At 34.9% G+C, this 20,610-nt stretch overlaps 1 protein-coding gene across 1 annotated transcript in view; it reads right to left on the bottom strand.

The window, feature by feature from the left end:
- Positions 1–478: 478 nt before the first annotated feature.
- The window catches only part of LOC127872144 (sushi, von Willebrand factor type A, EGF and pentraxin domain-containing protein 1-like), a 23,687-nt gene continuing 3,555 nt past the window's right edge, over positions 479–20,610 (bottom strand). The window contains exons 3-23 of the mRNA XM_052415472.1: positions 20,557–20,610; positions 19,934–20,090; positions 19,595–19,761; positions 19,136–19,306; positions 13,611–13,778; positions 13,324–13,500; positions 12,384–12,551; positions 12,025–12,192; positions 11,728–11,904; positions 11,350–11,517; positions 10,928–11,095; positions 10,518–10,685; positions 9,741–9,920; positions 9,445–9,612; positions 8,768–8,935; positions 4,692–4,934; positions 4,323–4,460; positions 3,822–4,016; positions 1,453–1,704; positions 1,049–1,136; positions 479–656 (exon numbers count right to left, since the gene is read on the bottom strand). The exon at positions 20,557–20,610 is cut by the window's right edge and continues 111 nt beyond it. Of these exons, the coding sequence (XP_052271432.1) occupies positions 479–656; positions 1,049–1,136; positions 1,453–1,704; positions 3,822–4,016; positions 4,323–4,460; positions 4,692–4,934; positions 8,768–8,935; positions 9,445–9,612; positions 9,741–9,920; positions 10,518–10,685; positions 10,928–11,095; positions 11,350–11,517; positions 11,728–11,904; positions 12,025–12,192; positions 12,384–12,551; positions 13,324–13,500; positions 13,611–13,778; positions 19,136–19,306; positions 19,595–19,761; positions 19,934–20,090; positions 20,557–20,610 (3,521 nt within the window). The remainder of the gene's footprint in view (positions 657–1,048; positions 1,137–1,452; positions 1,705–3,821; positions 4,017–4,322; positions 4,461–4,691; positions 4,935–8,767; positions 8,936–9,444; positions 9,613–9,740; positions 9,921–10,517; positions 10,686–10,927; positions 11,096–11,349; positions 11,518–11,727; positions 11,905–12,024; positions 12,193–12,383; positions 12,552–13,323; positions 13,501–13,610; positions 13,779–19,135; positions 19,307–19,594; positions 19,762–19,933; positions 20,091–20,556) is intronic.

Below are 20,610 nucleotides of genomic sequence, written 5' to 3'. Positions count from 1 at the left end.
GCAAGGGGAACACAAATATGTTTTGTTCGATGGTAGGCTGGTACAGTTTCTTCCAAAGGTGCAGGGACGTTCAGCGCACCAGTCATATAGTTTGTCACAATCGTCTCCTAATATAATTTCCTTTAGACATTTAAGCATTTATAGCTGATGACAATTAACAAAAAGCAGTATGTCCGACTGCCATATGTCAAAGCAGTATGTTCGCTTATTTGACACAAATTTCAGAAGTATTACAAAGAATTGCAAAATTTTCTCAGTATATATAAATCTAAATTACATTACTTATTGCACAAATAACATTGAACACTTATGTGGCGACTAGTTTTAACCGAATCAATCTCAAACAATTTAAAATTAATTATGAACGTATTTCAAGATTTCGCACAATCCATTCTAATATTTTTCTTATTCTTTTTCATGATTGGTTATGAACAATTGACAATAGTGTATTTTATCTATAATGTATAACATCAAACTTTTACAAACCGGTGTATCCAGGGTCGCACACGCATGCAGAGTACTTGAAAAATGCATTCTCTCGAGGGTCCGGCCGCACTGTCGTGGAGCACCGTCCATTGCCACGGCAACCAGTGCATAGTTGCACCTGTATAGTGTGCTGCTGAGATTGCTTTCTGTCGGCGTTGATTGCAACAAACCTAAAGTGAAAATTCAAACACTTTATTGAACAGTCTTGTTCAGTAAAAATTATATAAACTAGTTTTGTTGAATAAATCATCAAGCCATTAAAGTTATCAAAATTATTAAGGAACTCTGAACGAAACCATGCGCAATAAAAAACATGAATTGGCATTGATTATTTTTCGATACTTGACATTTAGTTACGATTTTAAACGTCCGTGTTTAAATATTACATCACTTTAATAAGGTTCGAATTAAAAAATATCGTATAGCATGCAAATATGGCTTTTACTAATCTTTATACCATATGTTGTGTGGGAGATCATCTTTTTGCCTGAAATAAAGCGTCTTTGACGTTTTGTTATATGTTGCTGTTTTATTTACGTTGTTCAAAACTTCTATATCCAACCCATCATCGAGCTTTAACTTGCACGAAATTTGCTCTCCAACCTTTGCAATTACGCTACATGTATTATTACTGGTTGGCACAATTTGAGCTGAAAATACATAATCATTTAAATGTTTTGTTTTCAGCCATAATCTTTCAAATATGAAAAAAGAGAAGCACAAATATTATATCCGTACATTGTAAATAGTTTATCTCTTTAATAGCAAATCATAATTTATTTCTGATGTTTATAAATTATACATATTTGCAGATGTTGATTTTATTTTAAAATGATAAAGTCAAGTCGGTACTGCAAAATTAAACACGCATATTAATATAAATAACCTTAGACGTTGATTTTATTTGGATTCACACTGACTGTGTTGTATATATACCCGATATAAACACTACTGAATATTAAGTACCTATTTCTTCTGTGTTCACGTCAATACTTTCACGTTTTCTGTTCGTCATCATCGCAATATTTTCGTTCAAGGTTAATGCGTAGTCGAACACACATTCTTTATTCTTTGAGCCGTTGCATGCCTTTTCAGCTTCAGCAAGCGTTACTTTGTCGACGGTATCAAGGAAACGCGGTATGTAGGAAGCGTTGTGATAATCGGAATGTTCCTTTCCGTCGTCATAGAAAAATACAGACGAGCTGTCATTCACGGACCCTGAAATTAAGTTTCTCTTTCCTTCACATCCAAATTGGTACACAATAAACTTAGTTCTACAAAAAGCACATGATCAGGGTCAAATTCATGACACATGTTTCATATATAAAACAGGTTTTGTAAAAGTATATTAAAATTGGTTCTTTATTTCTTTTTATTTTTAAAGTTTTATATACAGACAAAACAGTTCCAAGATGGTTACTTGACATGACGCCATATCTATGATCGCTCCGCCCACTAAAATTGATGCACCAATCAGCGATCGATTATTCGGGCGCACTCGTTAGCAACGACCTGTCCGCCATTTTCTAGACAAGTTACATGTTTAGGTTCACTTTTATTTCAACGAGTTTCTTTTGTTTTCCTCTTTAAAATAACGATTTAAAATGGTTAAACGGTGTCAATGGGGATAATGTAACTCGGAAAATCGATATCATGAAAGATTAGTTGGTGACATTTAATTTATATCGTTTCCAAAGCCGAAAAGAGATCTTGAGAAGTGCGGTCGTCACCACGAACAACTGAACGTCAACACTGTCAAAGACAATTATAATATATTTTTATCGGATATACTAGCAGATTTAAATAGTTTATGTTATCGATCTGATTATCACATAATATTTCATTTATTTAAATAGTTTTATCAGTTACTAGGTCAGAAGCGAGGTTTATCTGCATTACTTAAAGAGAAATAAAACCCAGCATGAAGCCTTATTCATGCTGTGTTTTATTACTCTGATAGTAATGCACTTAATTGACATAATACATGTTATTTGAAGGTGATATGTGATATATTATCTTATTAACGGTATCTACACATTTGCACTCATGTGGTGTCACCAATAAACGCTTTTAATCCTCACTAGGAGCTCGAATGCCTAGATCTCATTTTTTAAACGGGTTTCGTTTATTTTGTTCGGATTAAAAAACGGAAATGAAATATGGCAAAAACGGTTTAAAAAGGGTTAATGCAACTCTGACATTTGGTATCCAGAAAGATAAGTTACATGAATTAAATTTATACCATATCCAACGGGGCAATGCGGTCTTGACAAGAGCGAGTGGAAGCTTCAAGAATTACCGAGATCCCCTTTATAGAACATTAATTTATTTCACAAACTTGATATGTCATATAAGCAATAACTAAGCATTATTAAGTATGTATTATGTCACGTGTGCATGTAAAATAATTGAGAATTTTGGTACCCAATTCGTGTAACTTTACAAAATCCCCGTTAAAAATCGCGTTTCTGTGTATGTGTGTCAGAAACAAGTGAAAACAATTTTGTTATTATTTTAATAAAGACGTATCGATAAATGCTATTGTAAAAGAGTTATTATTACTGATATTAGTTAACCAATAAATGCGGTAACTTCGGGGAAGTCGGTACCTGCGCGAGCGTCTGATATTGGTAGCCTAATTAATTTATAATAGCCTGACCGTATTCCATTTCGTACAACGCTAATTTATATCAGACAATGTCCAAACTTACTGTGTTGTTTTTGCGCTTTAAATTATAGTGATTGATAAATGTCCCATAAGCAATGTTTAAGATGATTAATATCACTTTTATACGCAATAACATGTGGGATTGGGGTACCCACCCGGCGTCAGAAAGCGCGGAAAACTTCACCGAATTCCCAGTTATAAAGCGCTATTTCACGTCAAATACACAGGTAGGGGGAATGTTTCGGTAATAATTTTGTTAATAACATGGGTAAATACCGGTGAAGTGTTAATTTATTGCAAATACCACCATTACACGTAATAACGGGTTCGATTTCGGTAAGCGCGCAAGCGTTTGAGAGCGTGTTTAATGTATCGATTTAACCGTTATAAATAGCTGATGTTCTCTTTAATCGTATATTTTTTGCATTTGCAGAATAACTAAATGGAATCAACCCCTTTACAAGTGTAATATGGTGTTAAACAAGTCCATAAAATCATCCGGAATATCGCGTAAATCTATATGCAGTCTATAGGCAAAGAAGCCATTTTGGTGTTAGCTTGTCTAGGTTTTCTTCCCGCTGAGCCACGTGATTAAGTGGGCGGAGCGATCACTGATAAGGCGTCATGTCAATTCATTAAAACAAGAAGCGCCTATACAATTACTTACATGCCTGACCGTAAAAAAATATTTCCATATCACTTGCATTAAAATGAAGCTGACTCCCATTTGGGTACACAAAATCATTGAAAGGGTCTCTATCAAAATTTCCTAGGAGACCTTTTGTCACGTTGTTGAATGTCTTTGGTACAATCGCATCCAATGACAACATTCCTGCTCCTTTTCCTATTTCGAGCGTTATCCCTGTGGATTGCAAAAATTATTTTCAACAAATGACAGTACTTTTATTAAATTAAAACTAAGTGACCTTATTTTGTTAATTTTTTTGACACAATAACTACATCTATATTCGTATTAAGAGAAACCATTTGTTTGTCGAACTATCATCGTTTTCTCGCAATGACCATTACGAAACAAAAGCTTAAACATAACGTCATGTGTGAACAAACACAAATTGGAACATTAACAAAGTGGGGTTACCACATTTTAGAGAGAAATGCTGATAAGTAGTCGTGGAAAAAAACACTGCCTTGTTTGGAATTAATGTACCTATCTCAAGGAATGACACCCTCAACACGCCGTTATCTTCATGAATTGTGAGTGTTGACGTATTAAACACAAACATGTCGTGTTGTACTTCCCGAAGAGTCTTTGTAAGATCAATGCCATTCCCGTACAAAGTAACATCTGTAAATACATCGTTCCCATAACATGCTCTCATACAAACATGTCTTTATACATGTATATTTATGTAAATTATACAATAAAATATAATTTTAATAATAATTATAAGATTATTTACAAATGTTATTTAACCCTAGTCAGTTAAATACAACATGAAGTTTGAGAACGTCATAAAGTAATTGACAACAGCTTTTAAACACATCCAATGCCTACAACTTAATTGTGCACACTTACTGTCCTTAGCCTTATTAAGTTCAACGTGTATGGACGAATTTGTATTATCACGAGCTGCAAACGCTGTGAAAATTGTCGCGTCAGACAGGTTCCCGTCTTCTTTCACTGCCCTCTCCGCCCTAGCTTGGAGGGAAAATGTAACATTTGGCGTTTCAATGCTTAGCAACACGTATTCCCCGAGTCCGTTGAATGTGTAGTTCATTCCGTCGAGCGTGCTCATATGCGGATCTCCCCAGAAGGAACCTTAAACATATTCGTTATTAAGTAATTATAGATTCGCACTTAGATAATAAACTAAGGACGCGGTATATATATACATTCTTGCTGTTTTGAAGGATCGAATGAACAAAGGCATGAGCAATATCTGTTATGCTTATTGCAGTTATACATACATGTTTATAAAGACAAAATAATTCCAAAAATACGAAAGCATTTCGCGTTTATCATTGCTTAGCTCATACAAGTTGCAACAGGTTATATCACAAGTTATCAGTTGGCACCTTTAAATAAGTGCCTATGTTCTTACTGATCTTTAGAAAATATACATTCGTGAACATCCTTCACATGTTCATAAACTCTTCTTTCTTTTACGTTAAACACGGAGCTTGTCAAAATCCATGTATTAAACATATTTTACAATGCAAACATTCGATTACCAAATCTGTATGGAGATTCGGTGTAGCATGTGCCTGTAGGATGCAGTTGGTAATAGAGATCGCAGAAGTTGGATTTCGTAAAATATTTGTCCTTCATGATGACATCATTTGCCTCGTGATTACGTGGCGAGAATGACGGATGTGAGAAGTAAAATCCACCAGATAGTGGTTGCATGTCCACGAATGTCAATGTTGAGCGGTAATAACAACACGACTGCAAATTGTATGACAAGATAACCCTTTAATATAAGAATTATAACATGCATTTTTAGAATCTTTTACTCAGACATAACAACAGACAAAAATAACATATCAAGTATTACGTAAAATAACCTTTCCATGGGGCTTGAAAGCTTCGCCTAGTATCATGTCCACGCACACACTATCGTTGTTATTTTGCTGACGCACTTTGGTCCGAATTGGCCAAAACCACGGGTCCCATCGCGCAAGGTCGACGTCACATGGACACATAGGTAGACGTATTGAATAATATTGGATGTTCTGTTTTCTGTTACTGTTTTTATTGTACCACTTTATACAGTCAACACCGTGATGGCTGAATACGGAGATGTTTTCATCGATATTCTTCAACAAGAGGCCTCTTATTCCTACAGTGTATTTATGTTGTCTTTAGAATCAGTTAGTAAAGAACATTATATACAATAGCACAAATAATTAAAGCATGCTGTTGATTACAAAAACAATAGTGTTATTATTGCAGATGATAGTATATGGATGAAGATGGTTATATGTGTAACAATACTTACCTCCTGATTTAGAACCCAAATCCATCCGAAGTGCAGGTGTTTTGAATGAGAACAAGTGGTTAAAGGTAGTACCATTCTCTCCGGCGTGACCGATCCAAATAGGAATCGATTTGTCTTTCGAATGTAGATCCCAGTTCATCAATTCATTTCCAGTATTGTTACAGAATAAGTACGCACACCATTTGAAACGATTGCCAGTTGGAACGTTGCATGCTTATACCAATTAAAAGCAATTTAAATTAAGCGTAATCACGAATGAAGTCACAATAATAATTTATCATGACTATACTCTATATAGACATGCCTTCATACACATTCCGATAGCATATGAGCAATATAGGTTTTCTTAATGTTTGTGTTTTATAAGAGTAACAAATTGTGGCATCACAATAATAAATAATCGTGAACGTTAATGCATACTTACCATTTTCCATTTTTGGCAATTTATATTTAAGTGACTCGCTCTAATACGCCAAAAAGGCATGCACACACGAAGACTATACGAATTATTCTGAATATATTATATATAATATAAATATGTTTTTATTAACCTTCCATGTGCTTTTTTATCATTTATAAGGTTCACGCATTTCTGTTTTATTAAAAATGTCTTTCCACGATGAGCTGTAATATACTTAAATGAATAACAAATATATTTTTGTTGTTCTACTACGATTGATGTCCCGATGACGATAAATGTTTGTTTTTTATAATGATTTAATTGTAAGTAAACATGACGCATCGGCGTGATCTGTCATTTAAACCTCGATGAAGTATATGCGCATGTATATAAACTGATAACAGGAAACGTATGAAATAAATAATTCAAAACTTACGTTATTGCGATTTAGTGCAGATGCTTTTGCTTTCACGTTACTCCATGTTGCAATTAAAACAAAACTCGCGTCAAATGAAGAAATATTTTCAACGCGTTTGATTAAACTTTCAAGGAAAGCTTTGTCTTCCGTCGCCTTGGCTGTGAATGGATAGTTGTTTAGAATATCGTATGTCCTGTATGTAATTGACGAGGAATTGTCAACAAAGATATCTGCGAAATATGCTGCTACAATGGGGTCCTTGATATCAACTGTCGGTTCAAAGATGTCCAATTTGCCTTTACCCGCCGGTACGGGTTTATTATTGGAATATTTCTTATCAAAACTAACAAGTCCACATCTGCATACCTGCGAACAATGATACATAATTTTAATGAATAAATGTGATATCAACATAAGTAGGACTATGATAAACAAGATAATAAAACAACTAACATTCATCAAAATTATTTTAAAATATCACATAGAAACATACATGCATTGACCGTCTCATTTTGTTGAAAACTGGTATCGAATGCGAGAAAACAATGGATTCACTGCAATCATGTTGATCCATAATCAAATCTCCGTTGTCTTCTCCGAATGGAAGCAATGACACTTTCAAATTATAAAAAACAAAACATAAAACTACTTAATAAAATATTACCATAAGTTATAATATTATTAAAATGTCTTTTGGGAGGAACTTACCATCCCTCTAGAAATAACCCGACAAAATACACGACTAATACATGTAAATTATAAAGAAGTGAAACTCCAGCTGCTGGAGCAGTATTTAATTCTTATTATAAACAATTAGTTTGTCCTTTATTTAAGGCAAGTGACCGATTGCCCAAACAGTACAAAACTGCACAAAACAGCAGAATACAAAACAACATTAACACATATAAGAATAAAGCTGGGGTCAATTTAATACATGTACATGCCATACATGTACTAAGGCAAGCACTTTAAAGGTAAATGAAAAAAAAGAGTTGTATCAAGCTATTTTTATTGCATACACGTTTACAAAAGAGTTGTCGCGCAATATCCCTTTTTTGCATAAATATCTTACTTATGTCACATTTCTGTGTTCTTCGGTCTACCACCCCAGACATGCATGAACACTTTTTGTCTTCACAAATCGCGGGTATTGTCTTACACATTCTAGCATCAGCACATGGTCCACCAACGTCCGCTGAAAAACCGTAAACATGGTTTTCAAAAAAGTGTAAAGTATAGCATTCAAATGTAAACATAAGTTTAAAAGTTGTTCTATAAAAATATGTCTTGGCTAATTGAGAAATAATTCGCATAGTTACATTTCTGGATACATGTCGGGAAAGAACTGTTCCACGTGCCCGTTGCGGAACACCAAATGACGTCATTCCCGGTCAGTAGATAATCTTCTTGACATTTGAATCGCAGTGAGGAATTAAACGTTGTAACTATAGGACTAGTAAGGATCATCATGTTGTTTGGCAAAGTGACATTGCCACAATCTGATAAATTTATCAAATACGATTATTGCTTAATATTTATTCTCACGTTAAACAGCACTGTATGAAATATCAGTTTTTCGAGATTAATATATGGTTAAAAACAAATGGAGATGCTATTATTATTCGAACTGTGAATATTTTTACTAAATTCAGACTGATCGTATGCAAATTTAGTTAATTGTATAAGGTGTCCATATATACATATTTGAAAACTGAAAAACAATCATTAAAGTAAATTTAGCTCGTTTGTTTGCCCTTATTTAAGCGTTCATAATACTTTGAATCCAATTACTATATTATTGTGCACGTTATGAACATGTATATGAATACGAATACCTTTACTGATGCATGTTGGGTTACCACTCCAATTACCATCGGCTTGACATACTAGTCTACTGTCACCACGAAGATCATACCCAATATCGCACTTCACCTCGATTATTGACCCGAAGTGTGTTTCTGAGCCGGTCACAGTGCCATTTTGTAAGTCAATGCGCTCGCACACTAAGTTTGTAAAAGTAGCACATTAACATTGTATGTGAAGACTAACAACTAACATTGATCTTTATCACATGACGTACCCTGTTTCCCATGTAATATAACAATTACAAATATTTTTATCTTACACATGTGTAAAATAGTTTTTATGCGTTTTTATTGGCTTAGTTTTCGTTCGATGACCAATCGCATTTTGCTCTTTTGCTGAAATGACGTCGCAACGTCAAATGACGTCACGAAATGTAAGCAACATTCGGGATGAATCATAACGTTTGCGTAAATATTTATTTTATTTGCTCATTTAAAAGCATGTGATAAATAAGATCTGACACTCGTTGTCATTTCATAACATATTTTATTAAACTCGTCCAGGAAATTCGTTAGTAAAATTCCTGAACTCGTTTAATAAAATAGGGTATGATATGACAACTCGTGCCAGATCCTTATATTTATTAAATGTGCGCTTTAACTCTCATTTCAAAGTAAGTTTTACTTTTCATACGAAAGATTCTTACCAACGATATTGCATCTCGGATAAACTGTCCAGTTACTGTTATTCTGACATTGTATGATAGGTTCGCCGGACAATAAGAAGCCATTTTCGCAAGATACTGAAACCACGTCACTGAAGTAAAATGAGGTCCCATTAACGACGCCGTTTGTTGGGGTTGGGTTATCACAGTCTACAACGATAAAAATAAACAATAATTCGTTTACATTTCTGAGAGAAGCCATGCATACAGAAAACGCTTAGAAATTGCAACTTATTATGAACATCAACCATTAAATAGTAAGCAAAGTCTTATATTACACTTGCGAACGCACGTCGGGACTGAACTGTCCCATTTGCCGTTTGCGTCACACCAAAGAACGCCATTTCCGGTCAGGTGATAACCATCATTGCACTGAAATCGCAACGATGAATTAAACGTTGTTACCACAGGACTTGTTAGTATGATACCATTGGTTGGTACGGTCACGATGCCACAATCTGAAACACAAATCAACAAAATGTAAACATACTATAGGATTGTTAAAAATTGGAGGGACATAACCAGTTAACATATTGAAATGTACTTGTAATTTATTTAAGATTTTTTTTTCATTTCATCGGCGAATGATCAGAAAAATGATACCTCGATTGCAAAGATGCCGAATGCATATAAGACGTTATTTTCCCGACATGTTTACACCGTTGGAATGCAGATGTCTATTTATTTGATAGTGAATGAATATAGTGTTTTTTTTTTGGTTTCATCTCCGTCGAAAGTAACGTTCGCGCCAATCTACATCATTTATGTACTGACAAATATAAAACCCAACGTCTTTAAGACTCGCACAAACATGACTGTCTGCGAACACTTTTGAATTAAAAAGTAGTGCGGTCATGAATAATTACGTTTTGATTTTCATACGCAGTGCCTTCATTGTGAATGTAGAACGAGTCATGTGGGAGGAATATCCAATCAGAAATCAGAATGCAGAGTTGCAATTGTCGGTGGCATATTAACGACATGTTTGATGCAAAACATTATACTTCATTGTATAAATCTTTATGAAGTGATTAAAGTGAAAACAAAATGCATACTTTGAATGACGCATGCTGGTTTATCGCTCCAGTGACCTTTTCCTTGGCATGTCAGTTTGTTGTCACCCCGAATAATATATCCAGTATGACATTTCACTTCAATAACAGCTCCATACTCTCTTCCTGCGCCGATCACACTACCATTTTCAACTTCCATCTCTTCACATACTAAGAAAACCAGAGTTTGAATGCTTACTATTTAATCTTAATGAATTCGCCAGAAGTATGTATGGGTTAGTGCTAATGTGTGCTATATAGTTGTTTAAGTGATTTTTTGTAACATCTATGCGTTACTCCCTTTCTAAGCAAATGCTGTTTTAAATATTTTTTGTGACATATATGGGTCTCTTTCAACAGTGTTTTCCTAATATAAAGTTAGGGAACTATTATAAATTATATCTATTGATTACCAATTGGTGAGCATGTAACATTATCACTCCATCCAGTTTGAGTGCAGATAATTATACTTGGGCCTTGTATTTCGAATCCTTCGTTACAAGTGATAAATGCCTTGGAATATAGGGTTGTTGAATTATTTGTCACCACGTCTGCATTCGATATGGCTGGTCTCCCACAATCTGTTCATAAAAGAAGTTAACGTTTCTTGTTTTTCGACTCAAACCTTATAAAACGGTGAACACACATCGTTCAATGATAATTGGAATATGAAAGATTAAATATTAACGAATAATGTAGGTCGTAGTAAGTTCTGAGTTTTTATTACCGAATTAGTTTTTAGCTTTACAAATCACTGTTGAATAGCAAACTTTTTTATTGGGGTAAACTTTTCAGATTATAACATAAACATAAAACGATCGTCAATGTCACGTACCGGAAGAGTCGCATATTGACTTCCCAGACCACGTTCCGTTTCTAAGACATGTGATGACTGACTCTCCCGATAGCGTATAACCGTTTTCACACGAAACACGCACTACTGTATTGACTGTTGTTTTTGATGAATTCACCAGACCCTTCGAAGGAGTTGGGTCTCCACAATCTGTACAAAAAATATTTTGTCTGTTTAGTGAAGTTTTGTCTATGCCAAAACAATTGCGATTCATCGGATATTAAGAATTATCACTCGGGACATTAAGTGTATGCTAGGAACCACTTTTCTTTTTTATTACATGGCTAAATGTTTAAATATGCTTCCATTTTGGCATTTGTTATTGAAACAAAGCTGTAATAGGTGTGAGGTAATAATTACCAATGAGTTCACATTGCGGAACAAGCGAGTAATTCCATATGCCGCTGGCTTCACATTTCACGGTCCAGGAACCAAGTGGTTTGAAATCTGGATGACATCTGACATCTGCTATCTGCCCGTAGGTAGTTGCATTACCGATATTAACACTCATCGCGGAAATGTGTAGGACACCACAATCTGTCAATTAGACAATTTCAAACATTTAAACAGGCTGTTCCCATAATGTATGATAACGTTATTGATATGCCTTTCTATTTCAATTCATATGTGGCTTGTATGTTCATAATATCTGTTTACCAACTATCGTGCAGTGTGGGTAGTCCGTCCAATGGCTGTTGTTCTGACATCGTATGACGGAATGGCCAGATAACGAAAATCCAGTTACACACGATACTGACAGAACATCATCGAGGTAGTGTGACGTCCCGTTAATGAAGCCATTATTTGGTGTCGGATCATCACACTCTGCATGGGTATAACATGATTGTAGAAAAAATGATTGTTTTTTTATTTCTTTAAAGTGAAATGATATTTTTTAGCTCCGGCAAATGTAACATTCTTGAACTTAAACCTAAAACCATTAATTGGCTTCTAAAAGTACTGAAAAGCCTTATTTCACATATGAATACCGATTGTTATTCAAAACGTTATATTACCTATCAAAGAACAAAAGGGCGAACCAGACCACTTTCCATTCTGTTGACAAACCAACACCGCATCACCAACCAGATGTCGACCATAGTCACATTCCACGCCAACCACAGTTCCAATAGTCGATGTGGTGTCGTTGACGCGTCCATATATAGGAGCAGATGATCCACAATCTGTAACATGTCCATACAGGGATTCTCGTGAAATATATTTAATCATAATATAAGAAAAGCAGGTCGAATAATCTTAAATATATTAAAGTAGTATTAATACTCAAAATCAACGAAAATGTCGTACACTATTTCGTAAAATAAAGCTAAACAATTTAAATCATTGTTCCTTATGGCAATTGCCGACATTTCAACGCAAAATGTGGTCTGGTAAAATAGATGTTTGTAGATACAAAATGCTCGTTTTCATTATTGTTTTGCATATTTAATTCCATTTTGATTTCTCGCATCGATATCTATTCAAACGACACGTGAGCATAAACATGGTACCATTTTAATGCTCGTGTGTCGTATGAATAGATATATTCGCGGGAAATTAACATGAAATAAATTGTGCCACAAATAAATAAAAACGAGCATTTTGTATCTACACAAATCTATGTAATCATACCACATCTAGCGTTGAAAATGCGGATATTGCTATAAGGAACACTGATTGTTTAGGTGTTAACTTAATTTTACGAAATACTTTACGAAATTTTCGTTGCTTATAAGCGTTAGAGACTTAAAATATTGAGATATAAAATAAAATTCTGCGCATTTCATAAACGTCTAAGCTAAAAATTAAAATCTAGCCATCAATATATTGAACTAGGCAAAAACATTTGAGTTCATTCCCCGCCATTGATTGTATATACATTGGCCTACAATCACGGCACTTGAAAGCTTAAACATATTTAATACTGAATCATTTTATTATGGAAAAAACCCATACCAATCAGTTTACAATCTGGAACATGCGTGTAATTCCAAACGCCGTTAGCTTCACATTTCACCGCCCATGATCCGCTTGGACTAAACTCATATTTACACTTTACAACTGCTATTTGTCCGTAGGTAGTTGTGTTCCCGATGTCAATCGTCATATTGGCGATGGTCAGGGCGTTACAGTCTTGAAAAAAGAAGTATATTAATTCAGCTCAAGTAAACTTTCAGGAGTGTTGAGTCACATAATCTCTATGTGTCTAAAGTGATTTAATCCATATGGGAATAAGTTCTTACCAACAATAGTACAGGTTGGATCATCAGTCCAATAACTGTTATTCTGGCATGTTATGACGGCGTCGCCGGATAAAATATAACCGGTATCACACGATACAGAGACGACGTCATCGAGGTAATATGACGTCCCCTTAATTTCGCCATTATCTGGCGTTGGATCTTCGCAATCTGCAATTGTACATGGTATATTTTGTTATCTTACAATGTGTGTCACTTATAGATTAACTTTCGCATTATTTACTAAAATGCTGTGTCTTCGCATTAAATTTATGTAATCAAAATAATAAACAATTACACACAGAAGGCTTTTCCTGGGCACATGCAATCATATAACTAGCTTTTTTTTTGGTTCGTGTTGTATATCATCTGTGCACAGCATCTGTGCAACCCGTCTTTTTGACATCGTGCGTCCTGCGTTCTACATTATAAGCCGTAAGCCAACAGTCATCGGTCGCCCTTCAACCATCAAACGAAGTTTTCTTCTAAAACGCTAATCAGATTTATAAAAAACTCCACAGGAACGATCCATATAGATTCCTCTTTTAAAACTATTAAATTTTTTCCGGTGGGCTGCATATTTAGACTATAAGAACTAAACAATTAGTTTAGGGATTAAATAATTCCTATATGTCATCGTTTTTAGATCCTGTTCTGAATTTGTCTAAATCATGCCTGTCTGATAAAAACTAACCACTACCCTACAGGGGTCGCGTATTTTATAAAGCCTCATGTAGTAAATAAGTCCAAAAATTTCATAAGTGGTATGTTACATCAAATAGTAGTTCAGTGGTCATTTTGTTTAAATGATTCCCTAGGGGCAAAATTGGCTACGCTCCAGTTGCCATTCATGTACACTTATGTAGTTAATAACTCAAAAACTATTTTTCCATGAAAATAACGAGGTGTTAATATTTGGTTGGTAATATGGTACAGTGGTCCTTTAATGAGTTTTTTCGAATTGTGAAGCTTTGGTGAAAACTGGCCCCGCCCCAAAGAACACATTATTTTTGTAAAGACTATTATATTTTTAAAAAATAAAACCGCATGGGTCATGTATTTTATTTTCAATGTGTAAAATTTTAACCATTTCTCTTCTAAGTTATTTGAAACAGTTGCCTGGCCCAAAACTGGTAATTTCTTTTGATCACATGCTTGATATAAATTTATGTAGTAAATATTTTTTGAAAGCTTTTTTAGCTCCCCTTATTGCTCAGGTGAGCTTTTGTGACCGGTCTTTGTCCGTCGTCCGTCCGTCTGTCCGGTTACACTCTAGAGGCCACATTTATTGGCCGATCTTCATGAAACTTGGTCAGAAGCTTTGTCCCAATAAAATCTCGGTCGAGTTCGAAACTGGGTTGTGCCGGGTCAAAAACTAGGTCACTAGGTAAAAAAAAGAAAAAAACTTGTAAACACTGTAGAAGTCACATTTCATGCCCAATTTTCATTTCACTTTGTCAAAATGTTTGTCTTAATCATATGTTGGTGGAGTTAAAAAGTGGTTCCGGTCCGTTGCATAACATGGCCGCCAGTGGGCGGGGCAGTTTTCCTTATTTGACTATAGATAAACCTTGTCACAATATTTGCCCAATCATCATGAAAGTTGGTCAAAACATTGGTTTTATTAAAAAAACATGGTCGCCAGTGGGTGGGGCATTTTTCTTTACATGTATATAGTGAAAACATGTGAACGCTCTAGAAGTCACATGTTTGGCCCAATTTTCATGAAATTTGGTCAGAACATTTGTTTTCTTGATATGAGAGTTGAGTTCGAAAATGGTTCCGGTCAGTTGAATAATATAGCTGCCGGGGGCAGTTTTCTTATATTGAAATAGTAAAAAAGCTTGTGAACACTCTAGAAGTCACATTTTTTTCCCAATCATCAGTAAATGTGGTGAAAAGATTGGTTTTATATATATCTCAGATGAGTTCGCAAATGGTCCCGAACGGTAAAAAAACATGGCTTCCAGGGGGTGGGGGCAGTTTTCATTATGTGACTTGAGAGAAACCTTGTGATCGAACACTATAGAAGTAACATTTTTGCCAAATCATCGTGAAACTTAGTCAATACATTGGTTTTATTGATTTCTCGGACAAGTTGGAAAATGGCTCAGATCGGTGAAACACACTTTTTAGCTCACCTAATTGCTCAGGTGAGGTTTTAGGATTGGTCTGTGTCCGCCGTCCGCCTGTTCACATTTGGTTTGTAAACACTCTAGCATTCACATTGCTCAAGCATTCTTTATCAAAGTTACTGAAGGATCTCAGTCAAGTTTGATAATTAGCAAAATCACATAATTAATGACATAATTATTGCCCTTAGATTTTCCAACTTTTCATTATATTATACAAACTCCTTGTGAAGAGGTCACAATCTTGTTTCAGATTGTATTAATTCTTTAAGCAAAGTTTGATGTTTGGTGAGGGGGGTTAACTCAAAATATAGGTCACCAGGTCAAATCTTACAAAAACTAAAACACTCCATACGTCAGAGTTTTGGTTCAATAATGATGAAACTTGACCAGGATGTTTGTCTGGACAATATCTAGGTCAAGTTTGACGTTTGGTAAAGATTGAATGAACCGACTCTCTACAGGTGAGCGAACTAGGGCCATCTTGGCCCTCTTGTTTTGGAAACCGTTTTGGTCTGAGTTAATATGTATAACATCTTATAGTGCTCTTCTAAAAAGGAAAGTTCAAATAGGATCGATGAGGTTAAAACTTACGACAGCACGGGATCACATATTTCATATAGACTGATTGTTACAAGCTAAAAAACCCAACAAGTTCCAGACCTTTGATAGTTGGTATGCAACATCACGTAACGATTCTGTACAAATTGTGTTTAGATCATGTCCATGGGGTCTCGTGATTAATTAGATTCAAAGATTGTTCAAGTAATGCCCCAGCGGTCCAAACAAGCCAACCTCCTGGATTACATAATCTATGTGCATAGACTTATATTGTTGAATAACTATTGTATCTTTTTCTTTAAAACAACAAGACCAAAATATGTAATATTTTGCATGTATTATAAAAGTCAAACAGTGACCCGGAGTTCAGGAGTGACCTGCCTTGAGGATGTAGAGGTAAATTTTTAGTTTTGAATTTAATGGTATAATTACATCTCCAGAACTCAAAAGCAAGTAGCTTTAATGTTCGCGTGCCCATTTGTTTGTTTGTTTAGCTGCCCTTTTAAGCAACATTTCTGTCATATCACGATGGTCATTTAAGCAACTCTCCAGAGAAAGCTGGTTTAGCACTATTCAGAGCTCAAACATTCTATAAATAGATGGTGAGGTCAGTACGTTATTGTCACCTCTATACTAAGACGCATCACATTTCCCTGGTTTGAGGAATTATGCTTTTGCCAAAGTAGTTCTGCGTAGGAATGAAAATGTTAATAATGCAAGAAAAAATGTTTTTTATTGTGTGTTTAAAACGGATTGCTGTTTAAAGAAATGTTATTTAATTATGTTTTAATGTGATTTTGAATCCCTATCAAGACTGATAGCGATTATCAGAAGCACGATTACCTGACCTACTTTCGCTTTCACTTTTCACTCGTAAAATAAGTGCTACCCACAATTTCTTTCGCGTGAGTACACAGGTCAGTTCGACCGGTGTGTACACAATGGAGCTCAAACGTTTGAGAATAACCGAAAACCGTTCTTCTTTATTCAGAGGTATGACGCAAATGGCTGTAGAAAATATTTCATAATCAATCCCCACACAAGTTATATGGCCGGGGCGGGAATCGAAAGCGCTATCCTCGGATTTTAAGTACGATGTACTACAAACTGAGCTAAGCGGCTGTCACACTGCTATGATATTTGGTATCGGACATCAGAGTGCGGTTCTCCACAAAGATTGTTCATGTATGCCCCCCATTTTCAAAACTGTCTTCGCCCAACTACACGGTTGAACGATTTTGGCCATATTGGTTCTCTTGTTTGAAGGGTAATCATTACATGTTAATATTCATTAACCCGCATTGCACGTTAGTGTGGGAAAGGTGTGATGTTCTGCATATACGTACGCTGAGAACATTACGGTGTATGACCAGACAAGGCGTTACATCAGTTTTACTAATCTACATGTTATTGTTTTTCGGTGTATGAAACGTTGTGAATAGTACAGGCAAATTATAACTTGCCTGTGATACTCGGCAAGCCCTCAAACCAGTTTAAAATCCTTATGCTTGGAATGTAATGTTCCAATTCGGTGATCCAAATTTTAATAATCGAATGTAAACGGTTGCTTCTCAATTATCAAATTAGTGAATAGGAAGAAATAATTTTCAGCATAATATAGTTTCTGGGGTTTCATGTTTTGCTCCATAACATTAACAAAAAAAGCATACGGCATATTCTTTTTCATGGTCTAGAGTAGTAATGCTTATGTTTTTATTAACGATTGAGTGTTTTGTAAAACTTGGTTAAGTGTGAGGTTGGACATGTCTTTAAATCATGTAAACGAACCATCCTTTATATTGACAATCTAATTCTTGTATTTTAGTATTTTATGTGTTGTGTCTTATATATTTTAAACTTGATTTTAATAGGCAAGTGATCACCTGACGTAAATAAAAAAACTTTTGGATGCTGACGAGACCTTCCCTTTATGTTCTGTCTCTTAGATTTCATCATTCCTCGATTGTATAACATTTGCGTAACGTATGTTGTTACTTATAACTTTATATATATTATGCATTCAAATTAATCCATGAACGTATAAACTATTTAATCAACTTAAGGTAGCGCCACTGTAATGATTCCCCGCGTGTTCTTCGAACATTTAAGAGCCTTTTGTACCTGTTTACTTATGGATATCTAATTTAAGCAGGTACTAATGTGAAGTTGTCGTTGCCGAGTGGTTAAGGCGATAACCTTGAAATCTTTGGTGATCTTCCCGCGCAGGTACGAATCCTGCCGACAACGCATACTTTTTTCGACGCGTTTTATTTCTTTTCTAACATAATTTGATTTAATATAGCATATACGCTTTGTTTATTGTTAAATAGTAGTCCGATTTTCCAGTAATAACACAAGTTCAAAATATAATTCAAATGACACTATTTTTAATCTTATAACACTTTGTTTTAAACCAACCAAATTTCTACTTGGCTGAAACCACTTACATTTCATGGCGCTCTTCCATAGATAACAAGTTATAAAAGTAAATGTCTGTAAAAGAATATTTATTTCATATTGTTGAACCTTTAAACACCTATACTGCATCTGCACACATTCACTGCATGCCCGTATTTGGAAATCTGAATGAATTATGGAACTTGCATATACCCCAGGGGTGCAGTGCAGATAAACTATACACAAATCGAGCGTGGGAGTGGTTTAGAAAAAACAGTATATTTTTTACAAAAGCATGGAAAGCCTACCTAGAAGTTTGCATGCAGTTCAAAGAAATGATGCTGATTAAGAAAATAATACATTAGAATATATTTTAAAAGGTGCCCATTACAGTTGCGCTATCTTAAATTCATCTATACTGTTTTCTATAGATGTTACCTATTAAACGACAAAATGGTGCGCTTGTCCAATTTCCGTCTTCTTTGCAAACAATTACTGAGTCACCTACTAGTATTCGACCACGTTCACATGCGACGCTGATTGAAGATCCCACATTTGTTGAAGTGTCGTTGACGCTACCAAACTGTGGCGTTGGGTTAACGCACTTTGCTATTAAATTCAAATATTCATTCAATTTCAATAAATTAAACATAAATAAAAGTTCGTTGGATACCGTGTTAATTGCAAATTTTGATATTATTCAGACAGCTATCGTTTTACTTTTAGATTGTGAAATGAACACTTTCTCTTTCATTTGTCTAATAATTATTTTTGTGTAAAAGTATACTAAATGTTTAACAATATTTGATGTTTAATATATTCGCTATTTTAACTTAAATACATATACGGCTTATATATTTCAACGTTTGATGGTTATACGCTATAAATGTGTCATACCTGTGATACCTGTACATGTAACGGCTACGTCCTCGCTATGAGAACAATCGTGGTAAGTTGAATACTGGCAATCATTGATGTGAGAACTGTTGGCATCACATGCCATGTTATCGACATAAACAGGTCCCGTTCCTTGAATAGATGATGTGCGGAATCCTTCAGCAGAACTGAATAGAAATGGGAGGGAAAATTCTTACAACCTTTTCAGGCGATAAATATCAAAGACAGGATGCATATACGTTTATTTTCATTACCCTAGAACTGTCTAGTGTTTTAGCGCTTAGGTTTGTCAAATAAAGTATTACAAGTGTTAACGTATTTCAACAATCAGACACCTACTAAAAGCCTATCATTTTGCAAATAACGTTGGCTTCCTCGATCCCAAATAGGTCATTGCATACTGTTCCCCACGTGTTGAACACTTTGATCTCAACTCTGCCGTCAAAGGTACTATTTCCGTCAACAAGTCTTATTTCCTGAATGTAAAGCGGATAACCTGAAAAATATATTTCTATTGAAATATATAAAGAAAATATTTAAACATGAAGGTTTATATGTCTGTATTTACTTAACTTAAGAAGGCAAGCACAGTCTGTACTCAAATGGTTTGATCTTGTGAACAGGATATATTAATAAATATAATAGCAATATGCAATAACGCTTTATGACCACAAAGAACACAAAAAAATTCATGCATGCACATTTTAACGAAACTGTGCTTATTCTTTGCATACGTCTGACTAAATTCATTTTCATTTCAGTTGTTCCAAAATAAAGGACACTTACGTTATACAGCTAATTTAATAGTACACATTATGATTTGTTCATGTATTAAAATAATATATATGACGTTGCCATGATCTATTAAAATGTTTAATTCAAATCCAACCGATTCAGTAGGGCTATTTATATTTATCAGTCGCTTCAATTGTCAGGAATTAAAATCTTGAATCGATACATACTGTATTCCTGACATTCTTCAATAGTCGTCCAACCATTTGCAGTGCATATCATAC

Source organism: Dreissena polymorpha, chromosome 3, assembly GCF_020536995.1.
Source record: "Dreissena polymorpha isolate Duluth1 chromosome 3, UMN_Dpol_1.0, whole genome shotgun sequence".
NCBI classification, from domain to species: Eukaryota; Metazoa; Mollusca; class Bivalvia; order Myida; family Dreissenidae; genus Dreissena; species Dreissena polymorpha.
The sequence above is the reverse complement of the archived record's forward strand: the minus strand, read 5'-3'. Positions and strand labels throughout refer to the sequence as shown.